This window comes from Carcharhinus amblyrhynchos, chromosome 21 (assembly GCF_965287045.1).
Source record: "Carcharhinus amblyrhynchos chromosome 21, sCarAmb.v2.hapA, whole genome shotgun sequence".
In the NCBI taxonomy this organism is placed as follows: Eukaryota; Metazoa; Chordata; class Chondrichthyes; order Carcharhiniformes; family Carcharhinidae; genus Carcharhinus; species Carcharhinus amblyrhynchos.
The window spans coordinates 5239941-5255969 of record NC_137344.1 but is presented as its reverse complement, the minus strand read 5'-3'; the positions used below and the strand labels follow the sequence as shown (position 1 = coordinate 5255969).

Here is a 16029-nt window from a genome sequence, read left to right as displayed (position 1 = left end):
GGCATCTCCTTTTCTTAATTCAACCCTCTAGCCTGAGCTCCTAATGTTTAATTTCCTATTCTTCTCATACACGTATGCTACAGCACCTCATGTTTGAGTTCTGTGTCTATTAGTGGCATCTTAATTTATCCCAATTTCCGACTTTGGCTTGTTGAATAACATTTGCTCTGACCTTTAAAAAGGTAAAAGGAAGGAAGTGTAAGGCAATCATAGAATGGTTATAGCATAGAAGAAAATATTTGGCCAGTTGACTCCATGCCATCCCTCAGCAAGAATAATTTTGCAAGGCCTGCTCTCCAACCACCAACTTAAAATAGAAACATAGAAAATGGGAGCAGGTGTAGGCTATTTGGCCCTTCTAGCCTGCCCACCATTCACTATGATCATGGCTAATCACCAACTCAATAGCCTAATCCCATCTTTCCCATTTTCTTTGATGCCCTCCTCCTCAAATGCAGGAGCAGGAATAGGCCATCTGGCCCCTCGAGTCTGCTCTGCCATTCAATAAGATCATGGCTAATCTTTTTGTGGACTCAGCTCCATTCACCCACCCGCTCCCCATAATCCTTAATTCCTTCATTGTTCAAAAATTTATCCTTGCCTTAAAAACATTTAACAAGATAGGCTCAACTGCTTTACTGGACAGGACAGGGGACTCCACAAATTCACAACCCTTTGGATGAAGAAATTCCTCCTCGACTCGGTCCTAAATCTGCCCCCCTCCTTATTTTGAGGCCATGTCCCCTAGTTCTAGTTTCACCCTCCAGTAGAAACAACCTCCCTGCTTCTGTTTTATCTATTCCCTTCATAATCTTAAGTTTCTATAAGATCCTCCTTCATTCTTCTAAAATCTTCTGAATCGCCTCTGCACCCCCTCCAATGGCAATGTATCTTTTCTCAAGTAAGGAGACCAAAACTGTACACCATACTCCTGATATGTGGTCTCACCAGCACCTTATACACCTCAACATAACCTCCTTATTTTTAAATTCCATCCCTCTATGAAGGACAAAATTCCATATGCTTTCTTAATTACGTGCTACACCTGCAGACCAGCTTTTTGCAATTCATGTGCAAGGACACCCAGGTCCCTCTGCACGGCAGCATGCTGCAGTTTTTTACCATTTAAATAATAGTTCATTTTGCTGTTGTTCCTGGCAACATGGATGACCTCACATTTACCAACATTGTACTCCATCTGCTAGACCCTTGCCCACTCACTTAAACTATCTATATCCCTTTGCAGATTTTCAGTGTTCTCTGCACACTTTATCATTCACCTTAGTGTCATCTACGAACTTTGACAGACTACACTTGGTCCCAAACTCCAAATCATCTACGTAAGTTGTAAACAATTGCACTCCCCAACTGATCTTTGAGGCCCACCACTTATCACTGATCACTAACCAGAAAAACACCCATTTATCTCCACTCTTTGCTTTCTGTTAGTTAACCAATCCTCTATCCGTGTTACTACATTACCCATAATACCATGCTGCTTTATCTTCGTTAGCAGCTTTTTGTAAGGGCTCTTGTCGAATGCCTTCTGGAAATCCAGATACGCCACAGCCCTGTTGTCCACTGCACTTGTAATGTCCTCAAAGAATTCCACTAAATTAGTTATTCATGAAAGGCAGGTCATGTTTATAAATAAATAAATATGAATTTATAAATCTATACATAACTTCTTCTTGAAAGCATACAATGTTTCGGCCTCAACTGCTTTCAATGGTAGCCAATTCCACAGACTTATCACACTTTGGATGAAGAAATTTCTCGTCATCTCACTGCTAAAAGGTTTACCCCATATCCTTAGTCTGTGACCCCTAGTTCTGGACACCCTCACCATAGGGAACATCCTTTCTGCATCTACCCTGTCTAGTCCTGTTTGAATTTTATAGGTTTCTGAGATTCCCACTCACTCTTCTGAACTCCACAAATATAACCCTAACTGATTCAATTACTCCTCATTCGTCAGTCCCATCATCCCAGGAATCAGTTTGGTAAACCTTTGCTATACTCCCTTCATAGCAAGAGCATCCTCAGATGAGGAGCCCAAAATTGTACACGGTATTCCAGGTGTGGCCGCACCAAGGCCCTGTATAATTGCAGCAACTCATCCCTGCTCCTGTACACAAATCCTCTTGCTATGAAGGCCAACATACCATTTGCTTTCTTTATTGCCTGCTGCATCTGCTTACCTTTAGTGATTGGCGTACGAGGACACTCAGGTCTCATTGCATGTTTCCCCCCCCTCTTAATTTATGGCCATTCAGATAATCTGCTTTCCTCTGTTTTTGCTTCCAAAGTGGTTATTTATCACATTTATCCATATTACATTTGCCTATTCATTCAGCTTGTCCAAATCGCATTGAATGAAGTATCTCTTCTTTCTCCTCACAGCTCGCCCTCCCACCCAGCTTTGTGTCATCTGCAAATCTGGAGATATTGCATTTAGTTCCCTCATCTAAATCATCTATATATCTTTATTGTGAATAGCTGAGGTCACAACACCGATTTCTGCAAAACCTCACTAGTCACTGCCTGCCATTTGGACAAAGCCCCATTTATTTCTACTCTTTGCTTCTTATCTGTCAACCAGTTTTCTATCCCTCTCAGTATTATTCCCTATCACCTATCACCAATGACATGCGCTTTAATTTTACACATTAATCTCTTACATGTGGACCTTGCCAAAAGCTTTCTGAAAATCCAAATAACCCACATCCGCTGGCTCTTCCTCATCAACTCTAGTAGTTACATCCTCGAACAATTGCAGTAGATTTGTCAAGCATGATTTCCCTTTGTAAATCCATGCTGACTCTGACTGATTTTTACAATTTTCCATGTGCTCTGCTATAAAATCTTTTGATAATGGATTCTAGAATTTACCCATTCCATCATCAAGCGGCACGGTAGCATAGTGGTTAGCACTTCTGCTTCACAGTTCCAAGGACCTGGGTTTGATTCCTGGCCTGGTCACCATCTGAGTAGTGTTTGCACATTCTCCTCGTGTCTGGGTTTCCTCCGGATGCTCTGGTGTCCTCCACGGTCCAAAGATGTGCAGGTTAGGTTGATTGACCATGCTAAAAAATTGCCCCTTAGTGTCCTGAAATGTTTAGTTTAAAGGGATTAGCGGGTAAATATGTAGGGATATGGGGGTAGGGCCTGGGTGGGATTGTAGTCGGTGCAGACTCGATGAGCCATATGGCCTCTTTCTGCACTGTAACATTTCTATGATCAGGCTGACCGTTCAATAATTTCCTATTTTTTCTCTACCTCCCTTTTTAAGTAGTGGGGTTACATTAACTACCTTTTTAATCTAAGAATTGTTCCGGAGTCTATTGAATCTTGAAGGATGACCACCAATGCGTCAACTTCCTTAAGTGCTCTGCGATGTAGATTATCAAGCTATGGCGATTTAGCAGCCTTCAATCCCATCAATTTTCCCTACATCATTGCTCTACTAATACTGATTTTCTTCAGTTCCTGCCTCTCTAAACCCTATGTTCCCCCACATTTCTATTAGTTATTTGTGTAACCCTGTAGTTCTCCATTTTTTTCTCCATCTCCCTGTCCCATTGCTTTTTGAAATAAAAAAAAAGTAGAGAAATTAAGAGACATATATAGAGAAAGAAGGAGCTCGCTCTCTGGAATATGGGAATAGACGAATATAAAGTGGGAAAGCAACACAAATAGTTACGAAATGGGACTGGTTTTTCAGATTTTGTCAGAACAACATTGCTATGCCATGCTTAAGATCAACTGGAAGCAAGCAAAAATAGAGAAATTAAAACAGCAACAAATAAGTGGGGGTACTTCCCAATGTTGATCTTAATGGAATATGGCATTGTTTTACTAGTGCACTGTTGTCATTCTGATTTTCTGAATTCCAATGAGCTATGATTCAAATAGTTAACATATCTGAGTAAACTAGTTAGTGTCTATGCTAACCTGCTGAAATGTAGCATTACCAGGATGGTAACACCTCAGAAAATAAAGGTTTTAGTGGCCTATTAACCTACTGTAGTTTTCATGTGCCAGCCAGCGAGGGTGCCAAACTCCCTCCTCTTTTCAGGTGGTAGGTTCCTTTAAACATGAAATGTGGAATCCTGTGGCATGCTGTGGTCAGCTGTCAGAAAGTAAAATCTATAGTGTTATTTTTTGGAAAGAAATGCTATCTGAGCTGTATTTCCTAATTTTGATTTTCTTCACCATTTGTCTTGATTTATGTTCCTGAACCTCAACAGAATGATTATACTCATTTTTATTTGATAATAGAAAACCTTTTTTATGAAACACAAACAGAAAATACAATGTAAAATGGTAAGCTTTATTTTTAACAGGTGCATTTAGTTCCAAAGGGTCTGGCCAGGAAAAGAGTATGGAATAAAAAGTACCCAATTTGCATTGAACTTGCCAGACAAGATGACTTCATGTCCAAGACTCAGACAGAGAAGGAAAATGTGGAGGAAAAGCCCCTTGCTGATAAAATTGAAACTGTACTTGAGGAACCAAGGAAATCTATGCCACTAGATTCTGCAAAGCCAATTTGCCAGAAGGACCAAGTTTTGTATCTTTTTGGAAGAACTGGTAGAGAAAAGGAAGAATGGTTCAGGAGGTTCATTTCAGCCTCCAAATCGAAAGTTGATGCTAAGCGACCAACCAGCCTTGGAGGAAGTGGCATACCAGGTGAACCAATGTTTCCTATGCTACTGAAATTACAGTGGGAGGATAGTTTATAAAGGTTGATATGTATATGATGTAACATGTTTTATTGAAGACAATTTATTGGACAATGAACATATTTAGAATGATAATCTCTGCAGAGGTGCAGGCTACTGAACCTGGTGCATGTAGGCGAAAATGAATTTGAATGTTTTAAGTTTTAAATGTATTTATTAGTCACAAGTAGGCTTATGTCCTGAGCTAGCATTACTGACCTACTCTCATCCCTGCTTTTCTCTATGCCAGCATTCTTCCATGTATTGTAATTAAATTTGTTTCTATAGCCACATGTTCCATGTTCAATTGCATGAAAATAGTTCTGACTTCCCTGATCTATGCTTCTGGTACTAATTTTAAGTTATTAATTCATAGACTAGTGAAAATAATCTTTCATGCATCCTCTCAAACCCATCCAGGATTTTTAACCCTTTTAGATTAACGCTGAAACTTCTTCAGGACTGAATTCACTGGGATAGTTTTTCAAGTTTTTCAGAGTAATTATTCCTGTTATAGCAGGCAATAGCTTGGTGAACATGCATTGTACCTTTTCTATGCTTTCAATATCCTTTCTATCTGTATTACACAGATTTATCCTGTTTCGCTCATTGGCATTTATTGAAAGGCCCCTCAAATTTAAAAGCTGCTGTCTATTTGCCCTTCAAATTTTTGTTCAGGATATTTTTCAATTCTTCTCTTTGTCGCAACATGTATTACTTTGTATATTCCCATATGGATTTATATTAGCCATGCATGGCACCTACTCTCTTGGTTTGCAATCTCTCTCAGCCTTTCCTATTTATTTGTGCCCTTATTTAAACCTTGTTAGTTGGTTAAATACCAATTTTGGTTATTTCCTGATGACTGACTGAGCAAACTTATCTCATAAGTAATTAGTGTACAGAGCAAAAGATCCCAGCTTCAGTTTCTTGAGTTAGGTGATTTCAGCTAAGGTTAGAAGGCTATTATAATTGTATTAAGTATCCTGGAATTACAGTGAAGGAACTCAATCAGAATTACTGCTTCTGGCTGCCATCCAGTGAATTCTGCTACAAGTATGAGTGTGGATATTAGGTAAGCACAACAATGGATTCTGTGCTAATATCTCTAAATTGAATGAGCCACCTACATTCAAAATCAATGCCTACGCATGAATATAATTACCAGGACAATGTGCTACTGATCTTGAGAACAATGTAGCATCAAAGTCTTAAGTCTTTAGAAGGAGAAGAGAAAATGATTGTTAAGGAAAAGTGAAAGAACTAAAAAATAAACTTTGTAAAGCTGTTAATAGCAAAATATGGGTGGCACAGTGGTTAGCACTGCTGCCTCTGAGTTCCAGGTACCTGAGTTCAATTCCAGCCTTGGGTGACTGTGCAAACTCCACGCAGACATTCTCCACATGTCTATGTGGGTTTCCTCCAGGTGCTCCGGTTTTCTCCCACAGTCCAAAGATGTGCAGGTTAGGTGGATTGGCCATGCTAAATTGCCGCTTCGTGTCCAAAGATGTGTAGGTTAGGTGGATTAGCCGTGATAAATGTATGTGATTACAAGGACAGAGTGTGGGAGAGGGCCAGGGTAAAATACTGTGTCGGAATGCAGATTCGATGGGCTGAATGACCTCTTCTGCATTGTAGTATTCTATGATGTTTGCATTTTAGTCGCAATGTTTTCAAATGGAGCAGGCTGCCCTGTTTTCCCTTCATTTTATTAAGTACTCTAAATCTTGGAATATAGTGTACACTTCACTGCAAGGAATCCTAATAATATGGACATCTGTGCATTAAAACTCATTTGTATGAGGATGGGTGTGAATAAATCTTAGGTGAATTGTTTGAAATGCCACCTGAACTGGCGCAATTCCAAGTATGTAATGTTGTAATTTAGTACAGAAAATGTCAAAATGGAACGTAATGGTGGCGTAAAAATTTTTGAATTCTCAAATTCATAATCATATGAATATTTTCATTAATTAGCATAACAAGTCTAAAACTGTTATCTAGGTTTGTAACTCAGCTTTTGACTTTAGATTTAGTTATACTGAACCCCCCAACTCCTTTTTGTTAGAACACAACAAGCTGCTCTTCAACTCTGGGAAAGTTGCTGGACATTCGTGCTCATCAACTTTTCTTTTTGGAATTTTTCCAAAGTCTCTCTATCTTAATTGAATTGAAATCCACACCCTTATACCCAATGTTGTCAAACTGCAATGTCTTCAGTTTGTTGGTTTCTCTGTATCCTTTGCAAGGGCACATAACTTGCCTGAATAATCTGACAGTTCCAAAAGTCAAATATACAGACATTTTTTACACATTCGAACACTTATAACACAACCATTTTATGAGCTAATTAAATATTACAACATAACCATAACCATAGAAAACCATAGACAATTTGCAGCTCAGAAACAGGCCTTTTGGCCCTTCTTGTCTGTGCTGAACCATTTTTTGCCTAGTCTCTCTGACCTGCACTTGGACCATATCCCTCCACACCCCTCTCATCTATGTACCTGTCCAAGTTTTTCTTAAATGTTAAAAGTGATCCCACATTTACCACTTTATCCGGCAGCTCATTCCAACTCCTACCACTCTGTGTGAAGAAGCCCCCCCTAATATTCCCTTTAAACTTTTCTCCTTTCACCCTTAACCTATGCCCTCTGGTTTTTTCTCCCCTAGCCTCAGTGGAAAAAGCCTGCTTGCATTCATTCTATCTATATCCATCAAAATCTTTATACACCTCTATCAAATTTCCCCTCGTTCTTCTACGTTCCAGGGAATAAAGTCCTAACCTATTCAATCTCTCTCTGTAATTCAGCTTCTCGAGTCCCAGCAACATCCACGTGAACCTTCTCTGCGCTCTTTCAACCTTATTTACATCCTTCCTGTAACTGGGTGACCAAAACTGTACACAATACTCTAAATTCGGGCTCACCAATGCCTTATATAACCTTGTAAGAAGTCTAACAACACCAGGTTTAAGTCCAACCGATTTATTTGATAGTAAACTCGCAAGCTTTCGAGGTTAACCTCTTCGCCAGGTGAATGGAGAGTTCTGGCCTCAGACAGAGCTCTGTAATTAAATATTACTGAGGCCAGAACTCTCCATTCACCTGACGAAGAGGTTAACCTCGAAAGCTTGTGAGTTTAGTATCAAATAAATCGGTTGGACTTAAACCTGGTGTTGTCAGACTTCTTACTGTGTTTACCCCAGACCAACGCCAGCATCTCCACATCATTATACAACCTTACCATAACACTCCAACTTTTATACTCAATACTCCGATTTATAAAGGCCAGTGTACCAAAATCACTCTTAACGACCCTTTCCACCTGTGACGTCACTATTGGGGAATTCTGTACCTGTATTCCCAGATCCCTCTGTTCATCTGCACTCTTCAGAGTCCTACCATTTACCCTGTATGTTCTACTTTGCTTTGTCCTTCCAAAGTGCAATACCTCACATTTGTCTGCGTTAAATTCCATTTGCCATTTTTCAGCCCATTTTTCTAGTTGGTCCAAATCTCTCTGCAAGCTTTGAAAATCTTCCCCACTGTCCACTACACCTCTAATCTTTGTATCATCAGCAAATTTGCTGATCCAATTTACCACATTATCATCCAGAACATTGATATAGATGACAAACAATAATGGACCCAATACCAATCCCTGCGACACACCACTCGTCACAGGCCTCCACTCAGAAGCAATCCTCCACAACCACTCTCTGGCTTCTTCCATTGAGCCAGTGTCTAATCCAATTTACTACCTCCCCATCTGTACCTAGCAACTGAACCTTCCTAACTAACCTCCCATGAGGGACCTTATCAAAGCCCTTGCTAAAATCCAGGTAGACAACATCCACCGCCTTTCCTTCATCCACTTTCCTGGTAACCTCCTCGAAAAACTCTAATAGATAGGTCAAACATGATCTATCGTGCACAAAGCCATGTTGACTCTCCCGAATAAGTCCCTGTCTATCCAAATATTTGTAGATCCTAGCCCTTATCACACCTTCCAATAACTTGCCCACCACCACCATCAAACTTACTGGCCTACAATTTCTCAGATTTGTTTTGGAACCTTTTTTAAACAACAGAACAAAATGAGCCACCCTCCAATCATCCGGCACCTCCCTGTGCATATTGACATTTTAAATATGTTTGCCAGGGCCCCTGCAAGTTCACTACTAGCCTCCCTCAAGGTCCATGGGAATACCCTGTCCGGTCCTGGGGATTTATCCACTGATTTGCCTCAAGGCAGCCAGCACCTCCCCTGTGATCTGTAAAAGGTTCCATGACCTCCCTACCTGTTTGCCCTATTTCTGTAGACTCCATGCTCATTTCCTCAGTAAATACGGATGCAAAAAACCCATTTAGCATCTCCCCCACCTCTTTTGATTCCATACACAGTCTACCACTCTGGTCTTCAAGAGGACCAATTTTATCCCTCCCTGTCCTTTTTGCTCCTTACATACCTATAGAAGCTCTTTGGATTTTCCTTCACTCTCTGCCAAAGCAACCTCATGTCTTTTAGCCCTCCTGATTTCCCTCTTAAGTAGCTTCTTGCACTTTTTATACGCCTCGAGCATCTGATCTGTTCCTTTCTGCTTGTACATTTCATACAACTCTCTCTTCCTCTTAATCTGTGTTACAATCTCCCTCGAGAACCAGGGTTCCTTATTCCTATTTATTTTGCCTTTAATCCTGACAGGAACATACAAACTCTGCACTCTCAAAATTTCTCCTTTTAAAGGCTTCTCACTTTCCATTTACATCCTCACCAGAGAACAGTCTATGCCAATCCACACTTCCCAGATCCCTTCTCATTTCATTAAATTTGGCCTTTTTCCAGTTCAGAACTTCAACCCGAGGACCAGATCTATCCTTATCCATGATCAGGTTGAAACTAATGGCATTGTAATCACTGGATCCAAAGTGTTCCCTCACACTCACATCCATCACCTGCCCTAGCTCATTTCCCAATAGGAGATCCAATATCGCATCCTTTCTAGTTGACACCTCTATATACTGATGTAAAAAATTCTCTTGAACGCATTTTACAAACTCTACCCCGTCTAAACCTTTAACAGTATGCGAGTCCCAATCTATATGTGGAGAATTTAAAATCTCCCACTGTCACAACTTTCTGTTTCTTGCAGTTGTCAGCTATCTCTCTGCTGATTTGCTCCTCCAATTCCCTCTGACTATTTGGTGGTCTATAATACAACCCCGTTAATGTGGTCATATCCTTCCTGTTTCTCAGCTCCACCCATAGGGCCTCTGTAGACAAGCTCCCTAATCTATCCTGCCTGAGTACTGCTGTAACATTTTCCCTGACCAACAATGCCACCCACACACACACACACACACACACACACACACACACACCCTCCCCCCACCTTTTATCCCTCTGCCTCTATCATGCCTGAAGCATTGGAACCCTGGAACATTGAGCTGCCAGTCCTGCCCCTCCTGTAGCCAAGTTTCACGAATGGCTATAATGTCATATTTCCACGTGTCAATAAGAACATAAGAACATAAGAAATAGGAGCAGGAGTAGGCCATCTAGCCCTTCGAGCCTGCCCCGCCATTCAATAAGATCATGGCTGATCTGTTGTGGCTCAGTTCCACTTTCCCGCCCTCTCCCCATAACCCTTAATCCCCTCTCTTATCAAGAACCCATCAACCCGCTTCTTAAAAATATTTAGCGAGGCAGCCTCCACCACTTCAACGGGCAGAGAATTCCAGAGATTCACCACCCTTTGAGTGAAGAAGTTCCTCCTCAACTCCGTTCTAAACCGCCCCCCCTTTATCTTGAGGCTGTGCCCCCTAGTCCTACTGTCTTTTTTGAGCGGGAAGAGTCTCTCCACCTCTATCCTATCCATCCCATTCATCATCTTATACGTCTCAATGAGATCTCCCCTCATTCTTCTAAACTCTAACGAGTACAAGCCTAGTACAATCCACACCTTCAGCTCATCTGCCTTCCCCACAATTCTCCTCATATCTCAAAAGATTACCTCCACCGCACTCAACCTTTCCATTTGTGATTTTGCATTAATTAACCTATCTTTTTACCCCCACTCCACTATCTGCTCTGCCACTCTGGCTCCCATCCCCTTGCAAATCTAGTTTAAACACTCCCCAGTAACACTAGCAAACCTCCCTGCAAGTATATTGGTCCCCTTGTAGTTTGGTGTAACCTGTCTGTCTTGTACAGGTCACACCTAACCCAGAAGAGGTCCCAATGATCCAAGAATCGGAAGGGTGGTAGCAAGGGATGATATTGGAGCCAAGGAGCAGAAAGCGGAATTGTTGTGGGTAGAGATTAGGAACAGCAAAGGGAGGAAGATGCTGGTGGGTGTCGTCTATAGGCCCCCGAATAATGATCTGGAGGTAGGGCGGGCTGTTAACGCGCAAATAAGTGCAGCGTGCAGGAATGGGACGGCCGTAGTTATGGGGAATTTCAATCTACATATAGATTGGTCGACCCATGTTGGACGCGGTGGGCTCGAGGAGTTGTTCTTGGAATGCTGCGGGGATGGTTTCCTGGAACAGTGTGCGTTGGAGCCGACGAGGGAGCGAGCTATCTTGGATCTGGTGTTATGTAATGAGGTGGGTAGAATTAGGGACCTTGCGGTGAAGGAACCTCTTGGGGAGAGTGATCATTGTATGGTGGAGTTTCTGGTGCAGATGGAGGAGGAGAAAGTGGGTTCCCGGACGCGCGTCCTTTGTTTGAACAGAGGGGAGTACGGTAAGATGAGAGAAGAATTGGCGAATGTGGACTGGGGGAGCGCGTTGGAAGGTAGGTCTGCTGAGGAGCAGTGGAGGATCTTTAAGGAGATCTTTCTTGGTGCTCAGCAGAAATTTATTCCGATGGTTAAAAAGGACCGTAGGAGGAGAGGTAATAAGCCGTGGATAACGAAGGAGGTGAAGGAAAGTGTTAAATTAAAAGCGGAGGCGTTTAGAGTAGCTAAGAGTAGTGGGCGAGAAGAGGATTGGGAGATGTTTAAATGTGAACAAAGATTGACAAAGAAGATGATAAAGAAGGGTAGGAGAAACTATGAAGCTGGGCTTGCGCTTAATATAAAAAAGGATAGCAAGAGTTTTTATAAATATATAAAAAGGAAGAGGCTGGCTAGGGTGAACGTTGGCCCCTTAGAGGATGAGAAGGGGGACTTAGTGGTAGGGGATGGGGATATGGCTGAGGTCGTGAATAACTTTTTTGTTTCTGTCTTCACGGAGGAGGACGTGAATAATTTGCCGGGTGTTAGAGATGGAAAGGTGGTAGGACTGGAGGGTCTTAATGACATTACTGTTACTAGAGAGGTGGTGCTCAACAGACTGGAGGGACTGATTGTGGACAAGTCGCCAGGACCGGAAGGAATGCATCCGAGGGTTCTGAAGGAAATGGCTGAGGTGATAGTGGATGCCTTGGTGGTTATTTTCCAGACGTCGCTGGATTCCGGGGAAGTGCCGGAAGATTGGAAAGCGGCTAATGTTACGCCGTTGTTTAAGAAGGGTGCCAGGCAAAAGGCAGGGAATTAGAGGCCGGTTAGTTTAACGTCTGTTGTAGGTAAAATGTTAGAATCCGTCATCAAGGAGGAAATAGCGAGGCATCTTGAGAGGAATTGCTTGATAGAGCAGACGCAGCACGGTTTCGTTAAAGGGAAGTCGTGTCTGACAAATTTACTGGAGTTCTATGAGGATGTGTCTAGGGCGGTGGATAGAGGAGAGCCGGTGGATGTGGTCTGTCTTGATTTTCAGAAGGCGTTTGACAAGGTACCTCACAGGAGGTTATTGCAGAAGGTCAGGGGACATGGAGTTGGGGGTAGGGTGTTAGCATGGATAGAGGATTGGTTGTCAAATACGAGGCAGAGAGTGGGGGTCAATGGGTGCTATTCGGATTGGCGGATGGTGACTAGTGGAGTGCCTCGGGTCGGTGCTGGGGCCTCAGCTATTTACCATTTATATAGATGATCTGGAGGAGGGAACCGAGTGTAGGGTGTCGAAATTTGCTGATGACACCAAGATTGGAGGAAAGGCAAATTGTGCGGAGGGTGTGGAGAGTCTACAGAAGGATCTAGATAGGCTGGGCGAATGGGCCAGGAAATGGCAAATGGAATTTAATGTTGGCAAGTGCGAGGTGGTCCACTTTGATAGGAATAATGGTAGGAAGGATTATTACTTACGTGGAGAAAAACTGCAGCAGGCGACGGTGCAGAGGGACCTCGGGGTCCTTGTGCATGAGTCGCAAAAACCCAGCTTGCAGGTGCAGCAGGTGGTCAGGAAGGCGAATGGGATGCTGGCCTTCATAGCGAGGGGGATTGAATATAGAAGTAAGGAGGTCTTGCTGCGGCTGTATAGGACATTGGTGAGGCCGCAGCTGGAGTAGTGTGTGCAGTTTTGGTCACCGTACTTACGCAAGGATATTTTGGCCTTGGAGGGAGTGCAGAGGAGGTTTACTAGGCTGATGCCAGAGTTGAGGGGGTTGAGCTATGAGGAGAGGCTGAATAAACTAGGCTTGTACTCGTTAGAGTTTAGAAGAATGAGGGGAGATCTCATTGAGACGTATAAGATGATGAATGGGATGGTTAGGATAGAGGTGGAGAGACTCTTCCCGCTCAAAGGATAGTTGGACTAGGGGGCACAGCCTCAAGATAAAGGGGGGGCGGTTTAGAACGGAGTTGAGGAGGAACTTCTTCACTCAAAGGGTGGTGAATCTCTGGAATTCTCTGCCCGTTGAAGTGGTGGAGGCTACCTTGCTAAATATTTTTAAGACGTGGGTTGATGGGTTTTTGATAAGAGAGGGGATTAAGGGTTATGGGGAGAGGGCGGGAATGTGGAACTGAGCCACGACAGATCAGCCATGATCTTATTGAATGGCGGGGCAGGCTCGAAGGGCTAGATGGCCTACTCCTGCTCCTATTTCTTATGTTCTTAAACCCTGCCCCCTACGCCAGTTCCTCAGCCACGTGTTCATCAGCCCAAGCATCCTATTCTTACCCTCACTGGCACCTGGTACAGGTAGCAATCTTGTGATTGCTACCCTCGGGGTCCTGCTTTTTAACTTCTTTTCAAGCTCTCTATACTCTCTCTTAGGACCTCCTCACTCTCCCTACCTACGTCATTGGTACCGATGTGTACCACGACATCTGGCTGATCACCTTCCCTTTTCAGAGCGCTGCGCACGCGATCAGAGACATCCCTGACCTTGGCACCCGGGAGGCAACAAACCATGTGGGAGTCTCTGTCCCAACCACAGCACCTCCTGTCTGTACCTCTGACCATCGAGTCCCCTATCACTACCGCTCTCCTCTTCTTCCTCCACCCTTTTGCGCTGCAGAACCAGACTCAGTGTCAGAGTTCTGGCTGTCACAGCTTGTCCCAGGTAAAGCATTCTCCACAACATATCCAATTCAGTATACTTGTTTTGGAGGGGAATGGCCACATGGGAAACCTGCTCTGCCTGTCCTTTCACATTTCCATTCCTCTTCTTACAGTAACCCAATTTCCTGTGCTGTGCTGCTTAGGTATAACTACCTCCCTAAAGCTACTGTCTATACACTTCTTCTCATTTTCCTGAATTAAACAGAGGTCATCAAGCTCCTTCTCCAGTTCCCTAACACACTTTGCTAGCAGCTGCAGCTGGATGCATCTGTTGCAGGTGTTGTTGTCAGGGGTACCAGAGGTCTCCCTGATCTCCCACATCGTGCAAGAGGAGCATTCCAACAACTTGCCTGGCATTTTATTTTTTTTCTTGCTCTGGGGGAAATAAAAGAATAAACTTTCCAAAAAGAAGAAAAAACTACTCTTGCCTCTGCTTGTTCTCACCAAAGCCCATTGAGCCAAAGCCCTTCAGCCTTCACTCGTCTCCCCCTCACTTTGCTGCCCACTCTCAATGATGCCCGCTGTATAGAGTGGTCTGCTGTTTATAGTTCCCTTTCACGACTAGTTGGCGTCAGGTGCCTGCACAGTTTTCCCAGATTTAAAAAAAACTTTTGAGAGGAAAAAAGCATGCCAAAAAAACTTGAACTTAACAAATAAATAAATAAGCAAACACTAGCTGTCTTACCCTGACATGAATCTCTCCGTCTCCAACTTGCTCTGGTCGCAACAATGAGGTCAATTCCCCAGGTGAGTGACTTTTATAGTAAAATAAGTTCCAAAAAAAAGAGAAATTGGAAGGATCACGCAGCATCGATCTAGGCATGGAAACAACAATGGCATTCCCAGCCGAATTGACCCCGCAAAATCTGGAGCTTGTACCAAAATTGGGAGAACTGTCCCACAGACTGACTATGTCAAGCTGTTGCTTGACCATTCTCATTGCTTGAGCTATGATTTGATTCAATGTGTCCAAGACATCATCATCACAGTCACCATCCCTGGGTATGCCCTGTCTCAGTGACAGGACAAACCCACCAGAGAAAGTAGTACAGTGATATACCTTCAGAAGGGATTTCCCTGGTAGTCCCCAACATCAACTGTGGACTGCATGAAGGCTTATGGCATCAAGTCAAACATGGGCAAGAAAACCTCCTGCTGGTTACCACCCATTGTTCCCCCTGTCAGCTGATAAATCATAGAATCACCCAGTGCAGAAGAGGCCCTTCGGCTCATTGAATCTGCACCGACACATGAGAAACACCTGAACTCCCACCTAATCCCATTTTTTTTTCAGCAATCGGCCCATGGCATTTCATAACATTCAAGGCTAAGCGCTCAGCTAGGTACTTTTTAAAGCATGCGAGGCAACCCGCCTCTACCACCTCCCGAGCAGTGCATTCCACCTTGAACCTTGTGACTGATCCTTCAACTAAGGGGAACAACTGCTCCTTATCCACTCTCTCTATGTCCCTCAATCTTGTGCACCTCTATTAGATTGCCCCTCGGTCTTCTCCACTCCAACAAAAACAACGCAAGCTTACCCAGCCTCTCTTCATAACAAATGTTCCATCTCAGGCAGCAAGCTGATGAATCTCCTTGGCATCCGCTCCAGTGCAATCACATCCTTCCTATAATGTGGCGACCAGTGTTGAATCAGTAGTCCTTTTGAACAGCACTTAGATGGAGCACTGAGGGTGTCAAGGGAACAGAATATACTCTGGGTGGGGGACTCCACCTCCCTAGTAGCACAGTGAATGTTCTTGCGACGCATGGACTGCAACAGTTCAAGGAAGCAGCATTACTTAACTTTTCAAAGGTAATTAATGATGGGCATTAAATGCTGCCCTAGCCACATCCCATGAACAAATTTTAAAAAAAAGGTTGACATAAAGCTGGTCCTAACTTAAGTCCTGTCC

At 43.3% G+C, this 16029-nt stretch overlaps 1 protein-coding gene across 4 annotated transcripts in view; it reads left to right on the top strand.

Annotated features, from left to right (window-relative positions):
• tex2 (testis expressed 2) overlaps positions 1–16029 on the top strand; it is a 153579-nt gene that overhangs the window by 101456 nt on the left and 36094 nt on the right. For all 4 annotated transcript variants that reach the window (XM_080209347.1, XM_080209349.1, XM_080209346.1 and 1 more), the window contains one exon: positions 4347–4692. In XM_080209347.1, the coding sequence (XP_080065473.1) occupies positions 4347–4692 (346 nt within the window). The remainder of the gene's footprint in view (positions 1–4346; positions 4693–16029) is intronic.